Source organism: Cololabis saira, chromosome 18, assembly GCF_033807715.1.
Source record: "Cololabis saira isolate AMF1-May2022 chromosome 18, fColSai1.1, whole genome shotgun sequence".
Taxonomy (NCBI): Eukaryota; Metazoa; Chordata; class Actinopteri; order Beloniformes; family Belonidae; genus Cololabis; species Cololabis saira.
Window position 1 is genome coordinate 39,903,051 of NC_084604.1, and position 16,817 is coordinate 39,919,867.

General features: G+C 40.9%; 1 protein-coding gene across 1 annotated transcript in view; it reads left to right on the top strand.

Moving 5' to 3' along the window:
• The window catches only part of LOC133418655 (collagen alpha-1(XII) chain-like), a 191,174-nt gene that overhangs the window by 10,811 nt on the left and 163,546 nt on the right, over positions 1-16,817 (top strand). The window contains exons 3-7 of the mRNA XM_061707468.1: positions 983-1,099; positions 4,288-4,431; positions 6,011-6,082; positions 7,228-7,491; positions 9,813-9,977. Of these exons, the coding sequence (XP_061563452.1) occupies positions 983-1,099; positions 4,288-4,431; positions 6,011-6,082; positions 7,228-7,491; positions 9,813-9,977 (762 nt within the window). The remainder of the gene's footprint in view (positions 1-982; positions 1,100-4,287; positions 4,432-6,010; positions 6,083-7,227; positions 7,492-9,812; positions 9,978-16,817) is intronic.

Genomic DNA, 16,817 nt, shown 5'->3' on the forward strand with positions numbered 1-16,817 from the left:
AGGGTTTAGGGGTCTAGGGGGTCTAAGGGGTTAGGGAGTCAGGGGTTTAGGGGGTTAGGGGATCTAGGGGGTTAGGGAGTCAGGGGTCTAGGGGTCTAGGGGGTCTAAGGGGTTAGGGAGTCAAGGGTTTAGGGGTCTAGGGGGTCTAAGGGGTTAGGGAGTCAGGGGTCTAGGGGTCTAGGGGGTCTAAGGGGTTAGGGAGTCAGGGGTCTAGGGGGTTAGGGGATCTAGGGGGTTAGAGAGTCATGGGTTTAGGGGTCTAGGGGGTCTAAGGGGTTAGGGAGTCAGGGGTTTAGGGGTCTAGGGGGTCTAAGGGGGTTAGGGAGTCAGGGGTCTAGGGGTCTAGGGGGTCTAAGGGGTTAGGGGGTTAGGGAGTTAAGGGTTTAGGGGGTTAGGGAATCAAGGGTCTAGGGATAAATGGGTGGATCTTAAACATTTAGATCGGCTGTAAACGTAGTTTAAGAACCCGTGGGTGCAGAGTTTTGGGTGATGTTGGTGAGAAAAGACGTACACGCGTCTCCACAGACGTCGTGTATTCTTTTACGAGGTTTGCAATGGACCCAACGGAGGCGACGGCTCGGTCTTCGGCCATTGTATAATCGATACGGGACTGTTTTCTGTGGTCAATTCAACGCTCCAGCGGGTTGGATTGAGGTCATGGACGGTCCACGGACGTCCGTCCATGTTCAGGGTCCTTGACGGGAGGGGACACTTTAACGTAACCAGACATAGCTAGCTGTACGGAAGCAAAGGCGGACAATACGTTAAAAACAACAAAATAACCAATAAAAATACCATAAATCTAGTTTCTTTGCTTCCTGGTCCGGTTACATCCCCCCCTCCCGTGTTGTGTTGGTGTTTGTCGTCTCAGTGTGTCGCTGTGTTTGTCCGTCTGTGAGTCTCTCGTTGTGTCCTGGAATCCTTGAATACCTCCCGGGTGTTTCCGGATGACTCACCTCTCTGGACGTTTCTCTCTCTGCAGTCGACCCGCCGACAGATTTGAAGTTTAAGATTTTAGATGAAACCACGGTGCAGATGAGGTGGAGCCGGCCGCGCTCGCGGATACAAGGATACCGGATACAGATGAGCTCCAATACAGGTGGGTGTTTGAGAGGCCGAGGCCGGGACACCCAAGGGTGACACCCTAATAAACACATCCAATACAGGTGGGTGTTTGAGAGGCCGAGGCCGGGACACCCTAGGGTGACACCCTAATAAACACATCCAATACAGGTGGGTGTTTGAGAGGCCGAGGCCGGGACACCCTAGGGCAGGGGTCGGCAACCCAAAATGTTTTAGAGCCATATTGGACCAAAAACACAAAAAACACATATGTCTGGAGCCGCAAAAAATGAAAAGTCTTGTATCAGAATTAGAATGAAGACAACACATGCTGCATGTTTCTATATTAGTTAGAACTGGAGGGGGGGGTTATTTTTTTCATTATGCACTTCGAGAAAAAAGTCGAAATTTCGAGAAAAAAAAGTCGAAATGTTGAGATTAAAAAGGAAAGGAAAATGGAAGAAAAAAAGAAGAAAAAAAGAAAAAAGAAAAGAAGAAAAAGAGAAAAAAAGAAAAGAAAAAAAAGAAGAAAAAGAGAAAAAAGGAAAAAAGAGAGAAAAAAAAGAAAAGAAGAAAAAGAGAAAAAAAGAAAAGAAGAGAAAAAAGAAAAGAAAAAAAGAAGAAAAAGAGAAAAAAAGGAAAAAAGAGAAAGAAAGAAAAGAAGAAAAAGAGAAAAAAAGGAAAAAAGAGAAAGAAAGAAAAGAAGAAAAAGAGAAAAAAAGGAAAGAAAAGAGAAAAGAAGAAAAGGAGAAAAAAGGAAAAAAGAGAAAGAAAGAAAAGAAGAAAAAGAGAAAAAAAGGAAAAAAAAGAAAAAAGAAAAGAAGAAAAAGAGAAAAAAAGAAAAGAAGAAAAAGAAGAAAAAAAGAAAAGAAGAAAAAGAGAAAAAGGAAAGAAAAGAGAAAAAAGAAAAAAAAGAAGAAAAAAAGGAAAAAAGAGAAAGAAAGAAAAGAAGAAAAAGAGAAAAAAAAGGAAAGAAAAGAAAAAAAAGAAGAAAAATAGAAAAAAAGGAAAAAAGAGAAAAAAAGAGAAAAAAAGAAGAAAAAAAGAAAAAAAAAGGTCAAATATTTTTGAAAAAGCTCCAGGAGCCACTAGGGCGGCGCTAAAGAGCCGCATGCTGCTCTAGAGCCGCGGGTTGCTGATCCCTGCCCTAGGGTGACGCCCTAATAAACACACACAGAAATGCCACCCAAACTCACCGATGCTGTAAAAACCTCAGCTCTGCACTGCAAAAACTCCAAACCTTACCAGGAATATTGGTCTTATTTCTAGTTAAAACTTATTTCTAGTTAAAACTAATTGAGTTTTTTTTTGTCTTGTTTTAAGTGTAATGAGATTTATTGACTAAAAATGAGACATTTTAACTAGAAATAAGACAAATATTCTTGTTAAGATTTTGAGTTTTTGCAGTGTATAGAGGCAAAAACTCAAAATCTTACCAGGAATATTTGTCTTATTTCTAGTTAAAATGTCTCATTTTTAGTCAATAAATCTCATTACACTTAAAACAAGAGTCATTACTAGAAATATAACTTGTTATTTGACAATTTTCACCTGTTTCAAGTAAATTTTTACTTGAAATAAGTAGAAAAAAATAGTAAAAAAAAAGGAAAGAAAAAAAAATAATAAAAAAGTAAGAATAATTAAAAATAAATAAAACAAGAAAAAGAAAGAAGAAGAATAAAATAAAAGAAAAAAAGAAGAGAAAAAAAAGAATTAAAAAATCTGCCAGTGGAACAAGATTTATCTTCTTATTACAAGCAAAAAAATCTTGTTCCACTGGCAGATTTTTCTACTTATTTCAAGTGAAAATCTACTTGAAACAGGTGAAAATTGTTGTTTTTTGAGTTTTTTGACTCTTGTTTTAAGTGTAATGAGATTTATTGACTAAAAATTAGACATTTTAACTAGAAATAAGACAAATATTCTTGTTAAAATTTTGAGTTATTGCAGAGTGATAGATGCACTACAAAAGTAAGAAAAATAGAGAAACATATTTTCTCATCAACAAAACAAATTTTACATTTTTCAAATAACAAAATAACATATTTGAACCATTTTTCAGACAATGAAATAACTGAAAAAATCTGAAAAATGGTTCAAATATGTTATTTTGTTATTTGAAAAATTTTAATGTGTTTATGTAAAATATGTTTTGTTGATGAGAAAATATGTTTCTGTGTTTTTCTTATTTTTGTGACTAAAAATGAGGCATTTTAACTAGAAATAAGACAAATATTCTTGCTAAGATTTTGAGTTTTTGCAGTGCACTACTTTCTACTGCCGTTGGGAGGGGGAGTTGTTACCACGGTAACAGCAGCACTTCCTGCCGTTGGGAGGGGGAGTTGTTACCATGGTAACAGGGAGTTGTTACCATGGTAACAGGGAGTCGTTACCGTGGTAACAGCAGCACTTCCTGCCGTTGGGAGGGGGAGTTGTTTCCATGGTAACAGCGGCACTTTCTGCCGTTGGGAGGGGGAGTTGTTACCATGGTAACAGCAGCACTTCCTGCCGTTGGGAGGGGGAGTTGTTACCATGGTAACAGCAGCACTTCCTGCCGTTGGGAGGGGGAGTTGTTACCATGGTAACAGCAGCACTTCCTGCCGTTGGGAGGGGGAGTTGTTACCATGGTAACAGGGAGTTGTTACCATGGTAACAGCAGCACTTCCTGCCGTTGGGAGGGGGAGCTGTTTCCATGGTAACAGCGGCACTTTCTGCCGTTGGGAGGGGGAGTTGTTACCATGGTAACAGCAGCACTTCCTGCCGTTGGGAGGGGGAGTTGTTACCATGGTAACAGCAGCACTTCCTGCCGTTGGGAGGGGGAGTCGTTACCGTGGAAACATTTTTCAATCAGGACTGGAAACAAACTGAAGGGGTTAAAGTTAAAGTTGCTGCAGCTTCAGTCTCGTCACTCTTCCGTCCTGGAAAAAGATCTGTGTTCCTCACAAATACTGAAGTAATTAAATGTGCAGCTGCCTGTTTTCATTCGTTTTATGGGTCAAAGTAAGAAACTCGAGTCATTTTTCAATCAGCGCTGGAAAAAGCTGAAGGGGTTAAAGTTGGTGTTTGGGTTTTATGGAGGAATGTTTCCATTAAACGGAGCCGTGCTGTGATGTTCATGCGGCTCTTCCCGGCCTCCAGCTGGAACCGGGTTCTTTATTTGCCCGGAGACGTGAAGTTATGTGCCGGTTTGCTAATGGCTTCCCTCTGCCGTCTGCGTTCCTGCAGGCGAACCCTCCAAAGATCTGTCTCTGCCGCCGTCCGCCACCCAGACCACCATCTCCGACCTGACGCCGGACGTGGACTACGACGTCACCATCGTGGCCTACGCCGGGGCCGAGGAGAGTCTGCCCGTCTCGCGCCAGATCACCAGTGAGTCCCGAGTCTGCGTCGTCGTGGAAACCAAACCCAAACCTTCCTGATGATGGATAAATGACGCAGCTGCAGATTCAGGGTAGACCGGCTAGCTCCGTGTCTTTATCCTGCTAGCCTTATCGCTAACGTTGGGTCCGGTTTGGGTCCGGTTTGGGATCGTCCCACCGTCCGTCCGTTCATCGGGACGTTTACAACAAGTGTGGACGAGAGAAAAGTCTTGGTTTTGAACGGCCGACTGGGCAGATCTCAGTATTTACAGACCAGTGAGCCGCACAGGAAGAAGTCTGGGGGTTAGGGGGTGTAGGGGGTTAAAGTCAAGGGGTCTAGGGGTCTACGGGGTTAGGTAGTGAGGAGTCTAGGGAAATACGGGGTTAAGGGATCGGGGAGTCAAGGGTTTAGGAGGTCTAGGCGGTTAGGGAGTCAAGTGTCTAGGCGGTTAGGGAGTCAAGTGTCTAGGGGTCTAGGGGGTTAGGGAGTCAAGTGTCTAGGCGGTTAGGGAGTCAAGTGTCTAGGGGTCTAGGGGGTTAGGGAGTCAGGGGTCTAGGGGGTCTAGCAGGGGTGTCGGAGTCCAGTCCTTGAGGGCCGGTGCTCTGCATGTTTTAGAGGTCCCTTTTTTATCAAACCGTGACACGAGGAGCTGCGTCATCAACAGAACCATCCACAGCGTTAATTAGAATCAGGTGTGTTGGTGGAGGAAACGACTAAAGTCTGACACATGTAGAGAGGGTTAGGAGGTTAGGGGTTCAGGGGGTTAGAGAGTCAGGGGTATAGGAGGTCTAGGGGTCAGGGGAGTGAGGGGTCTAGAGGGTTAGTGGGTCTAGGGGGTTTAAAGTTAAGGGCGTTAGGGGGTCAAGGGTTTAGGGAGTCTAGGGGTTCAGGGGGTTAGAGAGTCTAGGGGTCTAGGGGTTCAGGGGTCAGGGGAGTGAGGGTCTAGGGGGTTAGTAGGTCTAGAGGGTTAAGGGGTCTAGGGGGTTAGGGAGTCAAGGGTTTAGGGGGTTAAGGGGTTGGAGGTCTAAGGGGTTATGGGGTTAGGGGGTTAGGGAGTTAAGGGTCTTGGGGATTAGGGGGTTTAAAGTTAAGGGCGTTAGGTAATCAAGGGTCTAGGGGGTTAGAAGGTCTAGGGGTCTAGGGGGTGAGGGAGTCAAGAGTTATGGGGGTGTAGGGGGTCAAGGCGGTTAGGGAGTTAGGGGTCTAGGGCACAGGTGTCAAAGTGAATCCCAGAAGGGCCGGTGTCCTGCATGTTTTAGATGTTTCACTGCTTTAACACACCTGATTCTAATTAATCATCGTCACCAACTTGTCATCAAAGTCTGGATAGTTCTGTTGATGACACAGTCACTTGTATCATGGTGCAATGAAGCAGGGAAACATCTAAAACCTGCAGGGAAACATCTAAAACCTGCAGGGACACCGGCCCTCGAGGACTGGAGTCCGACACCCCTGGTCTAAGGGGTTAGGGAGTCAATGGTCTAGGGGGTTAGTAGGTCTTCCTGCTTTAGGTCTTGATGGTTCAGGTGTTGATGGTTCAGGTCTCCAGGTCTCCAGGTCTCCTCATGTTCTCCTTCTCCTCCTCCAGTGGAGTCCAGCAGCTCCAGCAGCTCCAGCAGCTCCGGCTCCAGCAGAACTCCAGATCCTTCAGCTCCAGCCAGTAAGTTCCACCGAGACACCGGAGTCTTTGTGTCTTTCAATCATCTAAAATGTTAGGAATCTGCCTTTTACACAAGTCTATTTTTAGACGAAACTCCTGCAAACCTCATCAGTCAGAGTGTGTTCATGTGTTCATTTCATCAGTCAGAGTGTGTTCATGTGTTCATTTCAGCAGAATCACTGTCTGATTCCAGCAATAAAACCCTGTTTTTAGCTCCAACTGTAGCTTATTTAGCTCAAACTAGCGGGTCATTTCCGCTACAAACGCTGGCCCGTTTCAGCGGAGAGTGAAGCTAGTGAAGCTAAAAAGAGGCCACGATGCACAACATCGATATTTACGTTGGTTTTTATGAAAAATCTTGATCATTTGACTAAAATCTATTTGAAGAGTGAAATTTGCTGCGTCATGCTAGCATGAAATTCCTCTGAGTGATGCTAATCGATGGCTCCGCCCACATCAGAAACCTTCCACCAATCAAAACCATTGATTAATGCAAGTGGTGACGTTGCAACTGTAAATGGATAATAATTATTATTGACGGTAAAATCTTCAATGGCCACGGTTACATGAGGTTTTTTAATTCTGAATTAATTATTCCAAATTAAATAATTCAGAATTATTATTTATTTTTTCTTTTTTTTCTTTTTTTCTTTTATTCTTTGTTTTTACATTCTTTAATTTTATTTATTTTTATTATTTATTTTATTTTCGATTTATTTTATTTTATTTATTTATTTTTATTTTTTTCATTTTTCTGAATGAGTGTAAACATGATCGCGGAATGATTCTATTCGGATTTAAAATCGGAATAAACCAGCCACTTCGGAATTAAGTTTAATTCGGAATGGCCATTTTCATTCAGAATTAGGTGTTTACATGGCCATTTTTACTCATTTTAAATCGGATTTAATTTTAATTCTGAATTAAAGAGGAATTAAACTTCCCATGTTACACCCACAAACCTGGTTACGGCTACAAAAACCTGGTTACTACACACAAACGTGGATACATTTTCCTTTTCATTTGGATAAGGTGTTTACATGGTAATTCTTACTCATTTTAAATCAGATTTAATTTTAATTCTGAATTAAAGAGGTATTAAACTTCCCCTGTAAAGGTGCTGACTGTTGTGATTTATTTCCCAGAATGCCCGGCGAGCGCCGTGGCCGACGTGGTGTTCCTGGTGGACGGCTCCTCGGCCGTGGGCGCGGCTAACTTCAAGCACGTGCGTAGCTTGGTGGCGGCGGCGGCCGGAGCGTTCCAGCTGGGCGAGGACCGGACCCGGGTCGGCCTGGTCCAGTTCAGCGACCGGGTCCAGGTGGAGTTCAACCTGAACCGGCACCCCACCAGACCGGCGCTGCTCAAGGGCATCGCGGCAATGACCCTCATGGGCGGGAGCTCCAGGACAGGTGAGGCTTTAATAATATAATATATAATAATAATAATAATAATAATAATAATAATAATAATCAATGACCTTCCAGGGCGGTAGCTCCAGGACAGGTGAGGCTTTCATTTAGCTCTCGTTTCAACAACTAAAACTAGGAACAGTTAAAGCTGCAGGCAGCGATGAACGGCCCTAATAATAATAATAATAATAATAATAATAATAATAATAATAATAATAATAATAATAATAATAATAATAATAATTAAAGCTGCAGCAGCGATGATAATAATAATAATAATAATAATAATAATAATAATAATAATAATAATAATAATAATAATAATAATAATAATAATGATCATAATAATAATAATAATAATAATAATAATAATAATAATCAATGACCTTCCAGGGCGGTAGCTCCAGGACAGGTGAGGCTTTCATTTAGCTCTCGTTTCAAAAACTAAAACTAGGAACAATTAAAGCTGCAGGCAGCAATGAACGGCCCTAATAATAATAATAATAATAATAATAATAATAATAATAATAATAATAATAATAATAATAATAATAATAATAATAATAATAATAATAATAATAATGATCATAATAGTAACTAGAAAATTTCTGGAAATTTTGATATGGGCATGCCCTACTGCGCATTCGACCCCTCTTGCTGCTTTGGTTTGGGGCTGTAGTGGTTGTGTTCGGGGTGGTTCTATGTCAGTTTGAGGTGTTTACGGTTGTATTGCTTCATCCCTGTGCTCCCAATAGTTAATAATGGGGTGCGCTTTTTGGCGTCTAGCGCCCCCCACGGTGACACTTTTGACTGAAAAAAGTAATGCCCATCGAGGCACGATGGAGAAGCATCTAACGGTGTATGCCATGCATGGGTGCACGTTCTGGTTCAGGCTACGTTAACGGATAGGGTTTTTTTTTCACCATGGTAAAAAAAACCCATCCGAATGAATGGGGCCATTAGAATAATAATAATAATAATAATAATAATAATAATAATAATAATAATAATAATAATAATAATAATAATAAAAATAAAAATAATAATAATAATAAAAATAATAACAATAATAATAATAATAATAATAATAATAATACTAATAATACTAATAATACTAATAATAATAATAATAATATTAATAATAATGATAATAATAATAATAGTAATAATAATAATAATAATAATAATAATAATAATAATAATAATAATTCATTTTCATTTTTCATTTTATTCTTTATTTTCATTCAAAAAACAAAACAATTCAATACAAACACAAATACAAATGTTCCTAACTTATGAATGAAAAGGGAGCAGAAAGAAGAAGAATCTTATCTGATCTGCCCCTTTCACAATAATACATATAATACAACATAATAATAATGATAATAATAATAAACGTCCCTCCACCCTTGTGCACGTTCAGGCTGCAGTGGAGGTGCTTGTATGACTTGATGTAGATTCTTCAGACCTGGACATTTAGCAGATGACACCACCCACGATTCTATATCAAACCATTCAAAAGGTATGCCAGAAAATAGGAACTATCAAATATTGACCAATCAGAAGAAGGGGCAGGATTAATTTGCACCAATTATGTTCAAGGACTCAAAACTGAGTCCGATGACACCACCCATGACTCTCTATGTCAACCCATTCAAAAGTTATGGCAGAAAGTAGGAACTATCAAATATGGACCAATCAGATGAAGGGGGGGCTGCGCTTTTTGGCGTCTAGCGTCGCCACGGTAACGCTTTTGAGTGAGAAAAGTAAACTGCATCGTCGCAGGATGGAGACGCACATTTTGATGTATAACACACCTGGGTGCACGTTACGGTTCGGGCCGTATTAACTGCCGAAGGAATGGCATAAATTGCGCCAAAATTACACGATTAATTCAAAATGTTCAAAATGGCCGACTTCCTGTTGGGTTTGGGCCATGGCGCCAAGAGACTTTTCTTTAAGTTGTGACATGATACAGGTGTGTACCGATTTTCGTGCATGTACGTCAAACCGTATTGTGGGGCTTGAGGCACAAAGTTTTCTAGGGGGCGCTGTTGAGCCGTTAGGCCACGCCCATTAATGCAAACCATTAAATATCACATTTATCACCAGGCCTGGCTTGGTGCAAAATTTGATGACTTTTGGGGCACGTTTAGGGGGAAAAAAGGCCCTCATTTCATTGGAAGAAAAAAAACAAGGAGGACGAGAACAATTCCTACATTAGGGCCCTAGCACTGCACATGCTCGGGCCCTAATAAGACAAATGTTCCTGCTAAGATTTAGAGTTTTTCAGTGTGGTTAATCTCTGTTTCCCGGTCCAGGCGAAGCCCTCAAGCACCTCCTTGAAAACGCCTTCACGGAGTCGGCGGGCGCCAGGGAACGGTTCCCTAAGGTGCTGGTGGTCGTGGCCGGCAGCCGGGCCCAGGACGAGGTTGGGAACTACGCCAGGCAGCTCCGCAGCCGCGGGGTGGAGATCTTCGTGCTCGGTACGACACACAACTCACTCGGCGTTATTCCCTGACCCGCGGGTTGTGGTAGCAGTTTCCTGTGATGAAACACAGGAAACTACTGTGGCCGAGACCCGCCATTGCTGAAAATAAAAGTAACGCTGCAAACAGAAACAAACGCTGCTGCAAATAAAATAAACGCTTAGCAAATAAAATAAACGCTTAGCAAATAAAATAAACGCTTAGCAAATAAAATAAACGCTTAGCAAATAAAATAAACGCTTAGCAAATAAAATAAACGCTGCAAACAAAAAGAAACGCTGCTGCAAATAAAATAAACGCTTAGCAAATAAAATAAACGCTGCAAACAAAAAGAAACGCTGCTGCAAATAAAATAAAAAAATTACGCAAATAAAATAAAAAAACGACGCAAATAAAAAAGTCACAACGGAGGTGAATTACCGGGGACTGTTTTTGCCGATGCACCGGTGTTGCACATTAAAAATTACACGTAGCGACGTTGAACACTAACCTTTTCACTTATTTTCTCGTTCGTTGTTCTTCTTATTCCTCGCTCTTCTTATTTCTTCCTTTTCACTTACGTCCTCTTCGTCTTCTTCTTCTCCTCTCACGTAAAAAACACCGGTGCATCAGCAAAAATAGTCCCCGGTAATTCACTTCTGATGTGGCTTTTTTATTTGCGTTTTTTTTTTTTATTTGCAGCCGCGTTTCTTTATATTTACAGCGTTTCTTTTATTTGCAAAGCGTTTATTTTATTTGCAGCGGCGTTTCTTTTTATTTGCAGCGTTTGTTTAATTTTCAGCAATGGCGGGTCTCGGCCACCGTAGGAAACACACACTAATCAAACACACACTAATCAAACAGCAAACACACACTAATCAAACAGCAAACACACACTAATCAAACATCAGACACACACTAATCAAACATCAAACACACACTAATCAAACAGCAAACACACACTAATCAAACAGCAAACACACACTAATCAAACATCAGACACACACTAATCAAACATCAGACACACACTAATCAAACAGCAAACACACACTAATCAAACAGCAAACACACACTAATCAAACACACACTAATCAAACACACACTAATCAAACAGCAAACACACACTAATCAAACAGCAAACACACACTAATCAAACAGCAAACACACACTACGTTTACACGCAGTCAAAATCAGGGTTATTGCTAATATTCCGGCTACTGAAACATTCAGAATATTCCGTTTACATCCTAACAGGGTTTTCAGGGCCAGGCAGGAGAAAAACAATTTGAGAGTGGAAGATTTTTTTTTATTGTGCACTTCGAGAAAATATTCGAAATGTCGAGATTAATGTTGAAATACAATTTCGAGAAAAAAGTCAAAATTTTGTGAATAAAGTCAAAATTTCGCCTTTTTTCTTCAACTTTATTCATAAAATTTTGAATTTTTTCCCGACTTTTCAACTTTTTTTCTCGAAATTGTACTTCAACATTAATCTCGACTTTTTGACTTTTTTCTCAAAATTTCAATTTTTTCTCAACATTTCGACTTTTTTCTCATTTTCAACATTTGTTCATGTTTACATGACCAAATATTCAGGTTTTAAAAGGAGTAACCCAGGGCTCATATTCGGGTTTTTAAAAACTGGAATATGAGCAAATTCCGGTTATTCAAAGGGGTTATTGGTGTTTCCGTGGCAACCATGTAATTGACGGATTCGTCGTTACTTTCCCAGACCCGCGGTTTGTGCTAGAAGCTTCCTAGCTGGGAGGGAATTCATGGAAATCGTGCAATTTGTGACACATGTTTGATATTTGGCATGTTAGTTATAGACATAAGGTTTTCAAAAACCACCGCAAACAAACTGGGAGAATGGCCCCCTAGTGGCCGCTTTGTGGAACATTCAAAATTAATCAATCAGTGAGGCGATAGAGGCAAAAACTCAAAATCTTACCAGGAATATTTGTCTTATTTCTAGTTAAAATGTCTAATTTTTAGTCAAAACATCTCATTACACTTAAAACAAGAGTAATTACCAGAAAAATAACTTGTTATTTGACAATTTTCACCTGTTTCAAGTACATTTTCACTTGAAATAAGTAGAAAAAAAATAGTAGAAAGAAAAAATAATAATAAAAAAGTAAGAATTATTAAAAATAGAGAAAAAAAGAAAAAGAAAGAAGAAGAATAAAATAAAAGAAAAAAAGAAGAGAAAAAAAGAATTAAAAAATCTGCCAGTGGGACAAGATTTATCTTCTCATTACAAGCAAAAAAAAATTCCACTGGCAGATTTTTCTGCTTATTTTAAGTGAAAATCTACTTGAAAATTGTTGTTTTTTCCAGTGATGAGTCTTGTTTTAAGTGTAATGTGATTTTCTATTAACTAAAAATGAGACATTTTTACTAGAAATAAGACAAATATTCCTGGTAAGATTTTGAGTTTTTGCAGTGCATTTTGAATGTTCTGCAAAGCGGCCACTAGGGGGCCGTTTTCACAGTTTGTTTGCGGTGGTTTTTGAAAACCTTCTGTCCAAAACTAACATGCCAAATATCAAACACGTGTCACCGGGTGCAGGATGTTCCTGATTTTGGACGTATTCCCTCCCGGCGAAGCTGCGATGACGTGATGATGGAACGATCGTTACCTCATTAACGTCAGGAGAGCAAGTGATAGCAGGTTTTATGTGAGTTCCTCCTTCACTCACACTTTCCACTAATCTGACGGGAGATAGAATAGTTAACGAGGTGTTAGCGAGGCATTCCAGGTATGTAACCGTCGGGTGGAAGTTCCCCTTCCTCACAGTTCTGGTTCTGGTGGAGAAAGTCCTGAAGGTCCTAGTTCCTCCAGGACCTGATAGTTCCTTATGTTCCTGACAGAGTTCTCTGTTCTCAGAGTTCTGGTTCTGGTGGAGAAAGTCCTGAAGGTCCTGGTTCCTCCAGGACCTGATAGTTCCTTATGTTCCTGACAGAGTTCCCTGTCCTCACAGTTCTGGTTCTGGTGGAGAAAGTCCTGAAGGTCCTGGTTCCTCCAGGACCTGATAGTTCCTTATGTTCCTGACAGAGTTCTCTGTTCTCAGAGTTCAGCTTTACTCCTAGTTCCTAGAAGATCCAGATCTGGAAGACGGTTATGGAACCAGGAACCGCACTTTTAACATTACTTGTTATTTGACTATTTTCACCTGTTTCAAGTAGATTTTCACTTAAAATAAGTTGAAAAATCTGCCAATCGAACAAGATTTTTTTGCTCGTAATGAGAAGATAAATCTTGTCCCACTGGCAGATTTTTCTACTTATTTCAAGTGAAAATTTACTTGAAACAGGTGAAAATTGTCAAATAACAAGTTATTTTTCTGGGGATGACTCTTGTTTTAAGTGTAATGAGATTTATTTGTCTAAAAACATTTAAACTAGAAATAAGACAAATATTCCTGGTAAGATTTTGAGTTTTTGCAGTGAACCTTTCACAATAAGGCAAGGCAAGTTTACACTGCAAAAATTAAAAGTCTTAACAAGAATATTTGTCTTATTTCTAGTTAAAATGTCTACTGATTTTAAGTGAAAATCTACTTGAAACAGGTGAAAATTGTTGTTTTTTCCAGTGATGACTCTAAGACTAAGACTCTAAGATTTGGAGTTTTTGCAGTGTAATTGAATTTGAACTTGCTGTTTACTTGAATCCACCATGTGCTCTGAGTATTATGGTATTAAAGTAGTTGACAGGTACGTTAGCGAGCACACGTTTGTCCGTATTAGCACCGATTATGATATTCTTGGTAAGATTTAGAGTTTTTGCAGCGCGTTACTATGGAAACGAATGCCTAGTTAAGGTTTCCCACTCGTCAGTCGTCTCTGTAACTCCAAACCGTTTGTAAATCCTATGGAATGATTAGTGCTACTTGCTGTTTCCCACATGATTCATCTTTTTCTCTTTGGCTTCACTTTTGTTTAATAAATAATGACAAGGTGAAGGATGTCGGCTGTAGTTGATCATGTTGAGGTTGCATGTGTCTGAAAGGAAGATCTGCGGTGACGAGACTCTGCAGGAGAGCAGTTTATGAGCTGAACTCTGAGTAAACTAGAATGTTAGCGGCTGCAGCGCCGCTAGCCGTCCCAGAACGTTTCCAGAGGATTGTAAAAACTCCCCGATTTAAGGTTTTAGTGGAACCAGTTTCACATGCGCCGCTCCATGCCGTCACATTTTCCAACCAGAGTGGAACAGAAAGCTCGGGATAAGCTAACGTGGAAAACAAATGTTCATAGCTGGCTCATTTAATCCAGTATTTACAGGCTTGGAGCTCGACCAAAATACCTCGACTTTACAAGGAACGAGTCAGCCTTCGAGCTCAGAACATCCGGCAGACGACGGCGGGCAGAAACCAGCTCAGAAACTAGTTCAGAAACTAGTTCAAAAACTAGCTCCAAAAACCAGCTCAGAAACCAGGTCCAAAAACTAGCTCCAAAAACTAGCTCAGAAACTAGCTCAGAAACCAGGTCCAAAAACTAGCTCCAAAAACTAGTTCAGAAACTAGTTCAAAAACTAGCTCCAAAAACTAGTTCAGAAACTAGTTCAAAAACTAGCTCAAAAACTAGCTCAGAAACTAGCTCCTAAAACTAGCTCAGAAACTAGCTCCAAAAACTAGCTCAGAAACTAGCTCCAAAAACTAGCTCAGAAACTAGCTCAGAAACTAGCTCAGAAACTAGCTCCAAAAACTAGCTCAGAAACTAGCTCAGAAACTAGCTCCTAAAACTAGCTCAGAAACTAGCTCCAAAAACTAGCTCAGAAACTAGCTCCTAAAACTAGCTCCAAAAACCAGCTCAGAAACCAGGTCCAAAAACTAGCTCCAAAAACTAGCTCAGAAACTAGCTCAGAAACCAGGTCCAAAAACTAGCTCCAAAAACTAGTTCAGAAACTAGTTCAAAAACTAGCTCCAAAAACTAGTTCAGAAACTAGTTCAAAAACTAGCTCAAAAACTAGCTCAGAAACTAGCTCCTAAAACTAGCTCAGAAACTAGCTCCAAAAACTAGCTCAGAAACTAGCTCCAAAAACTAGCTCAGAAACTAGCTCAGAAACTAGCTCAGAAACTAGCTCCAAAAACTAGCTCAGAAACTAGCTCAGAAACTAGCTCCTAAAACTAGCTCAGAAACTAGCTCCAAAAACTAGCTCAGAAACTAGCTCCTAAAACTAGCTCCAAAAACTAGCTCAGAAACTAGCTCCAAAAACTAGCTCAGAAACTAGCTCAGAAACTAGCTCAGAAACTAGCTCCTAAAACTAGCTCAGAAACTAGCTCCAAAAACTAGCTCAGAAACTAGCTCCAAAAACTAGCTCCAAAAACCAGCTGAGAAACTAGCTCCAAAAACTAGCTCAGAAACTAGCTCCAAAAACTAGCCCAGAAACTAGCTCCAAAAACTAGCTCAAAAACTAGCTCAGAAACTAGCTCCTAAAACTAGCTCAGAAACTAGCTCCAAAAACTAGCTCAGAAACTAGCTCCAAAAACTAGCTCAGAAACTAGCTCCAAAAACTAGCTCCAAAAACCAGCTCAGAAACTAGCTCCCCTACAACTCTGGGACTGCGTTTCCAATAACCCTGTTAAAACCGGAATATTAGCCATATCCCGGTTTTACACGGCCATGTAAACACCAATAACCCCGTCCTGACGTAACTAGCTAGCTAGCTATTATGGGGAATTGCGTCAGGTCGTTCTCCGTGCGTCGCTGATTTGATCCAGATAAATTATTAATCACCATGGAAACATGGATAACCCTGTTACCATGGAAACGGAATATTCTGAACGTTTCAGTAACCGGAATATTAGCAATATAATTAGCAATAACCCTGATTTTGACTGATGGAAACGTAGTGTCTGATGTTTGATTCCTGTGCCTCCGGCGTCCAGGGAGCAGACGAAGCAGAGATGAAGTTTGATGTTTGATTAGTGTCTGATGTTTGATTAATTCAATTCAATTCAATTTTATTTATATAGCGTCTAATACAACAGATGTTGTCTCTAGACGCTTTCCAGAACCAGAACATGAACATAAGATAAGAAATCCTTTAATAGTCCCCCAGAGGGGAAATTTCCAACATAAACCCCCGAGCAATCATTACATAAACAATGGCAGGTAAAAACTCCCACAGTAGGAGAAAAACCTTAAGTCAAACAGTGGCAAGAAAAACTCTCCTTTAGGAGGAAGAAACCTGGACCAGGACCTGGATCATAAGGGGGGACCCTCCAGCCGAGGGCCAGACTGGTGGGTCGGGGACGTCAGCAGCACAGCAGGCAGGTGGAAGCAGCAGCGGGATAACCGGGGGTGGGGACCGCAGGCCAGCATGCAGCTCCTGAAGCTCCGGCCCAATCAACAAGTCCCAGGTTGGGGTGCAGGGTCGGGGAAAGGTTGAGAAGGGGCAGGGCCAGGGAGAGGAGTCTTGACGGACAAATCTCTCCCCCGCCTGACCGGGCCGTTACCCTGCCTCTACGAGTAAACCTGCACTCTGAGAGCGGAGAGCTCTGCCAGGAACATAAGGCACTATCAGGTCTTGCAAATAATGCGGAGCTAAGCTGTTTTGGGCTTTATACGCAAGTAATACAATTTTAAATTGGATTCCTGTGTGTCTGATGTTTGATTCCTCTTCCAGGCGTCCAGGGAGCAGACGAAGCAGAGATGAAGTTTGATGTTTGATTCCTCGTTTTCAGGCGTCCAGGGAGCAGACGAAGCAGAGATGAAGTTTGATGTTTGATTCCTCTTCCAGGCGTCCAGGGAGCAGACGAAGCAGAGATGAAGTTTGATGTTTGATTCCTCGTTTTCAGGCGTCCAGGGAGCAGACGAAGCAGAGATGAAGTTTGATGTTTGATTCCTCTTCCA